At 45.7% G+C, this 10519-nt stretch overlaps 1 protein-coding gene and 1 long non-coding RNA gene across 2 annotated transcripts in view; both read right to left on the bottom strand.

Annotated features, from left to right (window-relative positions):
* Positions 1–987: 987 nt before the first annotated feature.
* Positions 988–5673, bottom strand: LOC138404036 (uncharacterized). The gene is made up of 2 exons (XR_011238133.1): positions 2873–5673; positions 988–2613 (listed from the first exon to the last, which is right to left on the bottom strand). It is a non-coding gene; the product is annotated as an uncharacterized lncRNA (long non-coding RNA).
* Positions 5674–7866: 2193 nt separating this feature from the next.
* mbc (myoblast city) overlaps positions 7867–10519 on the bottom strand; it is a 46928-nt gene continuing 44275 nt past the window's right edge. Inside the window, exon 39 of the mRNA XM_069506788.1 lies at positions 7867–8705. Within this exon, the coding sequence (XP_069362889.1) occupies positions 8431–8705 (275 nt within the window). The 3' untranslated portion in view covers positions 7867–8430. The remainder of the gene's footprint in view (positions 8706–10519) is intronic.

Here is a 10519-nt window from a genome sequence, read left to right as displayed (position 1 = left end):
TTTCTTTCCTACCTAAGCTACGGAACCCTCGGTGGGAGAGTCTGAATCGCACTTTACTGGGTTTTTTATATACTTATTAGCTATTCATTTAATCTTTGTGGGCGAAGGCCCAGATCTAAATTAGTGTTCGCGTTTATATACACTACACTATATACCTACACTATATACAGACAGCGTCACTTGCCCAAATATTATCTACTCTGTAGTTTTTTACGATGATAAAATGAGCAAATGTGGACTGCTATAGCACGCGACAGGCCTCACACCCCGACTGCTATAGCACGCGACAGGCCTCACACCCCGACTGCTATAGCACGCGACAGGCCTCACACCCCGACTGCTATAGCACGCGACAGGCCTCACACCCCGACTGCTATAGCACGCGACAGGCCTCACACCCCGACTGCTATAGCACGCGACAGGCCTCACACCCCGACTGCTATAGCACGCGACAGGCCTCACACCCCGACTGCTATAGCACGCGACAGGCCTCACACCCCGACTGCTATAGCACGCGACAGGCCTCACACCCCGACTGCTATAGCACGCGACAGGCCTCACACCCCGACTGCTATAGCACGCGACAGGCCTCACACCCCGACTGCTATAGCACGCGACAGGCCTCACACCCCGACTGCTATAGCACGCGACAGGCCTCACACCCCGACTGCTATAGCACGCGACAGGCCTCACACCCCGACTGCTATAGCACGCGACAGGCCTCACACCCCGACTGCTATAGCACGCGACAGGCCTCACACCCCAGGCCTCTCAATCTGTCGCGTACTACACCTACCTACAAAATGGTGTAAACAGCGAGTATCTTGTATTAGTGAGGGCCGTCAATCTGCGGCTGAAAGACAATTGGAAAGTGTAATGAATGCTCATTGTCTATTGGTGACGTCATGTAGGTATACAATATACATCAGCTATCAACATAACCTTGGCCGAGTGGCGACAAAGGGAAATAAATAAAAACAACAAAACTCTATATCATTAAAAGATTTAAAAACTTTCATTAAAATAACAATTATTTATAATAATTTATATACATGGTGTTATATAAATATGTTATACACAACAAAATATTCTGACAATACTGAAGCGGAGTTAAGCTACCCGTCCACCGTCCACTGCGCCAGTTTGTTTCATTCAATCTGAAGAAGGAAATTATGTAGAGAGAGAGAGAGCCAGCGTATGCCAGATCTTCGTTATTTCATAAAAGCTGAAAGTTTCTCTGCGCCCAACACAGGGAGGAAAGATTAGCATTTACACTTTAATATTTAAGGGTGTCTGGCAGGGGATTGCCACGATACTAAGTGTGTCGCAATCGGCAATGCGTGACGTGCTTTCGAATAAATTCCGAAGAAAAAAAAAATGGACTTAATACTTTGAAAAGATTTTTTACACCTTTAACTAAAACTAACTTTTCTTCTAAAACCACCATGATCCAAACTTCATAGTCTGTATGGGGGATTATACGCAGAGAAAATTTAAGCTTTTATAAAAATAACGAAGGTCTGGCATGCGCTGGCTCTTAGTCTAATGTAACTGCGCGTGAAATAAGTACGTTTTGTGATATTAGATAAATAATAATTAATCATTAGGGCCCATTCGAATAGATCGGCGCAGAGAGAACAACTGATCGTATTTCAAATTGAGTTTTAGGACATTGAAATAAGGTATATTTTTACATTGACAAGAGGATGCTCGAACATCGTCCTATCACTAAACAAAACAATAATGTAGTTTACCTTCATATTTTCTTTTATTTTCCTTATTTCAATTTTAAAACTCAATTTTAAATACGTTCAAAATATTTTCTCTGTTCTTCGCGCTGGTCTCTGAACGGGCCCCTAGGGCCTGCCCACATTGGAGGACGGGACGGCAGAGGATTCTAAATTTATCAATTGATTTTAATATTTATTTAATCGAAATAAGGTATATTATATTTCAATGCTCGGTGATTGCCCTCGGAGCATGGCAGCGCAGTTTTCTGTGGAGCACCGAGCATTGAAATTTTACCTTATTTCGATTGAATAAATATTGAATTCAATTGATAAATTTAAAGTCCTCTGCCGTTCCGTCGTCCAGTGTGCGCAGGCCCTTCTTCTTCTTCGCTCTGGGCTGGTTTCCGCACTTAAACGTTTCCGTCTGTTGTGCGCAGGCCCTTACAGCATATTTAAATTTAGAATTTTAAATCTTATAAATTAGAGGAACTCGATATTGAGTAGCCAGTGGACGCGTAGCTTTACGAAATGTGTATGAGCCTCGATAAATAAAATGAAATGATGAATAAATGAAAGGTTAAATCATGTATAAAGAGTATTCATTTCAATATGATAATAACATCATTTGATAACAACGTCAAAATAATAATGTCTTGCTTTTGTGATAATATCATTTTAGTCATAGTATTAAATTTCTACAATTAAATGTACAATTTAAATATCGGTCGGCCATCTTCGTACCACTTTAAAACAAGTTTTTCTTTATTCATGAGATCTGTGCGCTTTATTGTAAAAAGTAAAAACAGACGTATTTCTATTATATAACAGTTTAATTTACATTGATTTGGATGCCAGGATTGGATTGGATGCGTTCTTTGGAAACCTTGAACAGGACGCCGGCAGGTGAGAACAGGACGCCGGCAGGTGAGAACAGGACGCCGGCAGGTGAGAACAGAACGCCGGCAGGTGAGAACAGGACGCCGGCAGGTGAGAACAGGACGCCGGCAGGTGAGAACAGGACGCCGGCAGGTGAGAACAGGACGCCGGCAGGTGAGAACAGGACGCCGGCAGGTGAGAACAGAACGCCGGCAGGTGAGAACAGGACGCCGGCAGGTGAGAACAGGACGCCGGCAGGTGAGAACAGGACGCCGGCAGGTGAGAATCTGCGACACGCTCGTGGTTTGATAGAAAATACCATATTTTTTACTTCACTTATTTAGAATTGTATGATATCTGCGTCTGTGTAATTTTCAAAAATCCTGTGAGAACTGCGAACGCTTTGATCTTCAGGGCCCAAAAATCCATCTCATTGGAGATGCAAGCTATCTCTGTATGTTTTGTCAATCGGTTGACACTTTCGCATTCACTACACCAGTATGGATGGGTTCTGTGGTTCTGTGGTTCTGTGGTTCTGTGGTTCTGTGGTTCTGTGGTTCTGTGGTTCTGTGGTTCTGCGTCGGCCATTATCGAGTACCGAACTACGAAGACGCCGCCCACAATATAATATCTACAGTGCACTAAAATACTAAAAAAACGTATAAAATATCTTTTGGAAAATAATTTACATTATCTTTGATATGCTTACAATTAAAATTAAAAGGTCGCGTCCACACTAAGGACTGGTTTGATCGATGACATCAATTGTGACGTATATAATTAGTAGGTACTCGGTGATGATCTCACTCATAGGAGATAACAACACACGAGAGTAGGCGAGATACCGCTCTACTAACGTCCTACTTTTAAGTCTATAGGTGACATTATTATGTTCATATAATTATGTACGTATTATATAATTATCATAGGGTTTGATACATTCGCTAGAGCGTTGCGTTGAGCAACACAGCTCTACAGCTCTACAGCTCTACAGCTCTACAGCTCTACAGCTCTACAGTCTACAACTGTGCTCCGTCGTTAACACTGACAGATAGTCACATGTCGTCAAACGAGTGTCAGTCGAGGCGCGACCTGAATACTTCTTCTAAAATAAGGCACTAGTCCTCCAAACTCTGAAGCGCTTCGTAAAAAAGCGAAACTCAAATCAAAATATTAAAAAATTGGGACTTTTTCAAAATGCCAAAAACAGTTCAGTGTTGGGTCATGTCAAAAGGTAGTCAAATGTGCGTTAAATATTATGCTTACAAAATGACTTCTCACGCTGCATTTTAACTTTATATGTCAATTGTCATGTCAAAAGTACGATTTTAGTCCTTATTTTAAAGGTGCACCGTATTTTTGACACGACCGATACAGTTAAAATGACACGTGAGAAGTCATTTTGTAGGGACTATACTTTTGATATGACAGTTGACACAGAGCGTATATGGCGAGTCCTTTCTCAATGTTTACGCATTATACACAGATGAAACAACACAATTTGAAAAAACAAATATCAGTGTTCTGTCAAACTAAGTGTAGATTACGAGAGATAAGGTGGTAACTTTTTACTGACTATAACAAATTATTATGGCACTATATATTTTTGGATATTATACGTATACTTTGATTTTATTTTAAACAAAATAAACGGGATTTTTCCATTTGACTCGAATATAATTTCCTTAAATACAATAATATTAGACGCTAAGTTTTTCTTAAAGAAGATAACAATAATAACGTTCGGCACGAGCCATATCCTCCGTTTAGATTCAAGGAAGACTGTTTTAAAGCATTCAATTTATTATATATTGTAGAAAATATGATGATAATATAAGACTTTAAAAAAAATATGATGATAATATAAGACTTTAAATAAAAATATGATGATAATATAAGACTTTAAATAAAAATATGATGATAATATAAGACTTTAAATAAAATATGATGATAATATAAGACTTTAAAAAAAATATGATGATAATATAAGACTTTAAATAAAAATATGATGATAATATAAGACTTTAAATAAAAATATGATGATAATATAAGACTTTAAATAAAAATATGATGATAATATAAGACTTTAAATAAAATATGATGATAATATAAGACTTTAAATAAAAATATGATGATAATATAAGACTTTAAATAAAATATGATGATAATATAAGACTTTAAATAAAAATATGATGATAATATAAGACTTTAAATAAAATATGATGATAATATAAGACTTTAAATAAAATATGATGACAATATAAGACTTTAAATAAAAATGCTAGTCGGAATGATGGTACGTAATCATACATCAGGTAATCAGGGTGTAACAAGAACGTTCGCTAACACAGCGCTATTAGGTATAATGCTACCTAAGCACAATCCAATACCAGTAACTATTTGTAGGTTTTTCCAAACCTGCAATGTATAGCGTACAAAACTCAGGGTCAATGCTTCGCCAACAACGTGTCACCTATTTACGCAACGATCGTTGACCTCAGCGTTAGCGAGATGTTTTCTTTGCAATACATTGCGAACCTTAAAAATACAGATTTTTTATTTTTCTTTGCATTTTTTAAGGTATTTTGTCAGTGGTCATGAGTACTATCACCTGTCTTCATATCTAATTACACCCTGTATATAATGCTATAACTATAAATATTATAGTAGGTACATTGAACTGAAATGAATATTACTTGTTTATTGAATGGAGCAAGGAACTGCATTGCGGTGTATTGAATGGAGCAAGGAACTGCATTGCGGTGTATTGAATGGAGCAAGGAACTGCATTGCGGTGTATGGAATGGAGCAAGGAACTGCATTGCGGTGTATTGAATGGAACAAGGAACTGCATTGCGGTGTATTGAATGGAGCAAGGAACTGCATTGCGGTGTATTGAATGGAGCAAGGAACTGCATTGCGGTGTATTGGATGGAGCAAGGAACTGCATTGCGGTGTATGGAATGGAGCAAGGAACTGCATTGCGGTGTATTGAATGGAGCAAGGAACTGCATTGCGGTGTATTGAATGGAGCAAGGAACTGCATTGCGGTGTATTGAATGGAGCAAGGAACTGCATTGCGGTGTATTGAATGGAGCAAGGAACTGCATTGCGGTGTATTGAATGGAGCAAGGAACTGCATTGCGGTGTATTGAATGGAGCAAGGAACTGCATTGCGGTGTATTGAATGGAGCAAGGAACTGCATTGCGGTGTATTGAATGGAGCAAGGAACTGCATTGCGGTGTATTGAATGGAGCAAGGAACTGCATTGCGGTGTATTGAATGGAGCAAGGAACTGCATTGCGGTGTATTGAATGGAGCAAGGAACTGCATTGCGGTGTATTGAATGGAGCAAGGAACTGCATTGCGGTGTATTGAATGGAGCAAGGAACTGCATTGCGGTGTATTGAATGGAGCAAGGAACTGCATTGCGGTGTATTGAATGGAGCAAGGAACTGCATTGCGGTGTATTGAATGGAGCAAGGAACTGCATTGCGGTGTATTGGATGGAGCAAGGAACTGCATTGCGGTGTATTGGATGGAGCAAGGAACTGCATTGCGGTGTATTGGATGGAGCAAGGAACTGCATTGCGGTGTATTGGATGGAGCAAGGAACTGCATTGCGGTGTATTGAATGGAGCAAGGAACTGCATTGCGGTGTATTGGATGGAGCAAGGAACTGCATTGCGGTGTATTGGATGGAGCAAGGAACTGCATTGCGGTGTATTGATGGAGCAAGGAACTGCATTGCGGTGTATTGGATGGAGCAAGGAACTGCATTGCGGTGTATTGGATGGAGCAAGGAACTGCATTGCGGTGTATTGAATGGAGCAAGGAACTGCATTGCGGTGTATTGAATGGAGCAAGGAACTGCATTGCGGTGTATTGAATGGAGCAAGGAACTGCATTGCGGTGTATTGAATGGAGCAAGGAACTGCATTGCGGTGTATTGAATGGAGCAAGGAACTGCATTGCGGTGTATTGGATGGAGCAAGGAACTGCATTGCGGTGTATTGAATGGAGCAAGGAACTGCATTGCGGTGTATTGGATGAAGCAAGGAACTGCATTGCGGTGTATTGAATGGAGCAAGGAACTGCATTGCGGTGTATTGGATGGAGCAAGGAACTGCATTGCGGTGTATTGAATGGAGCAAGGAACTGCATTGCGGTGTATTGGATGGAGCAAGGAACTGCATTGCGGTGTATTGGATGGAGCAAGGAACTGCATTGCGGTGTATTGGATGGAGCAAGGAACTGCATTGCGGTGTATTGAATGGAGCAAGGAACTGCATTGCGGTGTATTGGATGGAGCAAGGAACTGCATTGCGGTGTATTGAATGGAGCAAGGAACTGCATTGCGGTGTATTGGATGGAGCAAGGAACTGCATTGCGGTGTATTGAATGGAGCAAGGAACTGCATTGCGGTGTATTGGATGGAGCAAGGAACTGCATTGCGGTGTATTGAATGGAGCAAGGAACTGCATTGCGGTGTATTGGATGGAGCAAGGAACTGCATTGCGGTGTATTGGATGGAGCAAGGAACTGCATTGCGGTGTATTGAATGGAGCAAGGAACTGCATTGCGGTGTATTGGATGGAGCAAGGAACTGCATTGCGGTGTATTGGATGGAGCAAGGAACTGCATTGCGGTGTATTGAATGGAGCAAGGAACTGCATTGCGGTGTATTGGATGGAGCAAGGAACTGCATTGCGGTGTATTGAATGGAGCAAGGAACTGCATTGCGGTGTATTGGATGGAGCAAGGAACTGCATTGCGGTGTATTGAATGGAGCAAGGAACTGCATTGCGGTGTATTGGATGGAGCAAGGAACTGCATTGCGGTGTATTGAATGGAGCAAGGAACTGCATTGCGGTGTATTGGATGGAGCAAGGAACTGCATTGCGGTGTATTGGATGGAGCAAGGAACTGCATTGCGGTGTATTGAATGGAGCAAGGAACTGCATTGCGGTGTATTGGATGGAGCAAGGAACTGCATTGCGGTGTATTGAATGGAGCAAGGAACTGCATTGCGGTGTATTGGATGGAGCAAGGAACTGCATTGCGGTGTATTGAATGGAGCAAGGAACTGCATTGCGGTGTATTGAATGGAGCAAGGAACTGCATTGCGGTGTATTGAATGGAGCAAGGAACTGCATTGCGGTGTATTGGATGGAGCAAGGAACTGCATTGCGGTGTATTGGATGGAGCAAGGAACTGCATTGCGGTGTATTGAATGGAGCAAGGAACTGCATTGCGGTGTATTGGATGGAGCAAGGAACTGCATTGCGGTGTATTGGATGGAGCAAGGAACTGCATTGCGGTGTATTGGATGGAGCAAGGAACTGCATTGCGGTCGGCTCCTCAGCTCAGCAGTCAAGCTTTGGGTTCAAAACAAAAATACAATACAACTTTTAATAAATGTGCGGACACACGACACCAATTATTGCTATTTTTAAGGATATATGGACACTCGATTTAATTTTTTAAACAAACTGGTTAAGTATCGAATTTTGATTAAGTAGTTTTTTTGGGTACATAGGATGGTACTAGATGATGTTCACGATTGTTTTCGTGGATTTAGGTTTTGTAAACTCCCGTGGGAACTCTTTAATTTTCCGGGATAAAAAGTAGCCTATGTCACTCTCCAGGTCTTTATCTATACCCGTGCAAACAATCACGTCAATCCGTTGCACCGTTGTGACGTGTCACGTGACTGAAGGACAATCGAGTAAACAAACACTCTCTCGCATTTTGTACTATGGGTACGGACTATAGTACGGACGCGTAAGAAGCTTCGCTTCAGGCGAGTGTGCTGTGGTTGGTTTAGGCGTTGTTCTGGTTGCGCTTCTTGGGCGGCGGCGTGGGCGCCTTCTCGCAGCTGGGCGGCAGCTTGTCGCACGTGTTGCGTCGTCGAGACTGGTACAGGTACGAGTTGCGCGGCGACACCACCAGGTCGTAGTTGTAGCGCGTGGGCGTGGGGGTGGGGGTGGGCGTGGGCTCCGCGTTGTTGTTGTCGGCGTCGAGCTCGGCGCCGCGCTGGGACTGCTTCTGCGGCAGCGGCGGGGGCTCCTCGTCCTCCTGGTTGGAGTCCGTCGTTCCTACAAACGGCATTGATGGAGATATATTATAGATTCTATGATGACATATGATGGCCAGCTGTTACAATAAGAAAACATATTTTTAATATGTACCTAGACTACATGAAAGTCAATTTGGAAAAAAATTGCTGCTGAAAAGTCAGTGTTGACTCTGACAGTCTGACTGGGGGCGGTACCAGCCTGGGCCGAACTCACGGGGTCACGTGACCCAAGGGTATAACATAGTTATACAACTCTGGCGTCTCCAGATTGAATCCCCTACAATGTCGAGAGAGAGAGAAGGAGAGGGGAAGGGGGGAGAGGTAGGAGAGGGGGAGGGGTGAGGGGAAGAGAGGCGGTAGAGAGAGGCGTTTGTCAAGCTTTACTGCGTCGTAACAAGAGTCGCTGGGAAAGCATGAAGTATTTTGAGGCGGTACAACTTACCTAGGGAGTCTCTGTTGGAGGGAGGCTCCGAGGAGGTGATGAAGCTGGCGCGCTGCGAGAGGCGCCGCTCGGCCTCCGCGCGCAGCGGACGCTCTGTCACCAGCTGGGAGAGGAACACTTACCTAGGGAGTCTCTGTTGGAGGGAGGCTCCGAGGAGGTGATGAAGCTGGCGCGCTGCGAGAGGCGCCGCTCGGCCTCCGCGCGCAGCGGACGCTCTGTCACCAGCTGGGAGAGGAACACTTACCTAGGGAGTCTCTGTTGGAGGGAGGCTCCGAGGAGGTGATGAAGCTGGCGCGCTGCGAGAGGCGCCGCTCGGCCTCCGCGCGCAGCGGACGCTCTGTCACCAGCTGGGAGAGGAACACTTACCTAGGGAGTCTCTGTTGGAGGGAGGCTCCGAGGAGGTGATGAAGCTGGCGCGCTGCGAGAGGCGCCGCTCGGCCTCCGCGCGCAGCGGACGCTCTGTCACCAGCTGGGAGAGGAACACTTACCTAGGGAGTCTCTGTTGGAGGGAGGCTCCGAGGAGGTGATGAAGCTGGCGCGCTGCGAGAGGCGCCGCTCGGCCTCCGCGCGCAGCGGACGCTCTGTCACCAGCTGGGAGAGGAACACTTACCTAGGGAGTCTCTGTTGGAGGGAGGCTCCGAGGAGGTGATGAAGCTGGCGCGCTGCGAGAGGCGCCGCTCGGCCTCCGCGCGCAGCGGACGCTCTGTCACCAGCTGGGAGAGGAACACTTACCTAGGGAGTCTCTGTTGGAGGGAGGCTCCGAGGAGGTGATGAAGCTGGCGCGCTGCGAGAGGCGCCGCTCGGCCTCCGCGCGCAGCGGACGCTCTGTCACCAGCTGGGAGAGGAACACTTACCTAGGGAGTCTCTGTTGGAGGGAGGCTCCGAGGAGGTGATGAAGCTGGCGCGCTGCGAGAGGCGCCGCTCGGCCTCCGCGCGCAGCGGACGCTCTGTCACCAGCTGGGAGAGGAACACTTACCTAGGGAGTCTCTGTTGGAGGGAGGCTCCGAGGAGGTGATGAAGCTGGCGCGCTGCGAGAGGCGCCGCTCGGCCTCCGCGCGCAGCGGACGCTCTGTCACCAGCTGGGAGAGGAACACTTACCTAGGGAGTCTCTGTTGGAGGGAGGCTCCGAGGAGGTGATGAAGCTGGCGCGCTGCGAGAGGCGCCGCTCGGCCTCCGCGCGCAGCGGACGCTCTGTCACCAGCTGGGAGAGGAACACTTACCTAGGGAGTCTCTGTTGGAGGGAGGCTCCGAGGAGGTGATGAAGCTGGCGCGCTGCGAGAGGCGCCGCTCGGCCTCCGCGCGCAGCGGACGCTCTGTCACCAGCTGGGAGAGGAACACTTACCTAGGGAGTCTCTGTTGGAGGGAGGCTCCGAGGAGGTGATGAAGCTGGC

The sequence above is a fragment of the Maniola hyperantus genome, chromosome 24, assembly GCF_902806685.2.
Source record: "Maniola hyperantus chromosome 24, iAphHyp1.2, whole genome shotgun sequence".
NCBI lineage: Eukaryota > Metazoa > Arthropoda > Insecta > Lepidoptera > Nymphalidae > Maniola > Maniola hyperantus.
Note: the sequence above shows the minus strand (reverse complement) of the source record. Positions and strands in the feature narration are given on the sequence as shown.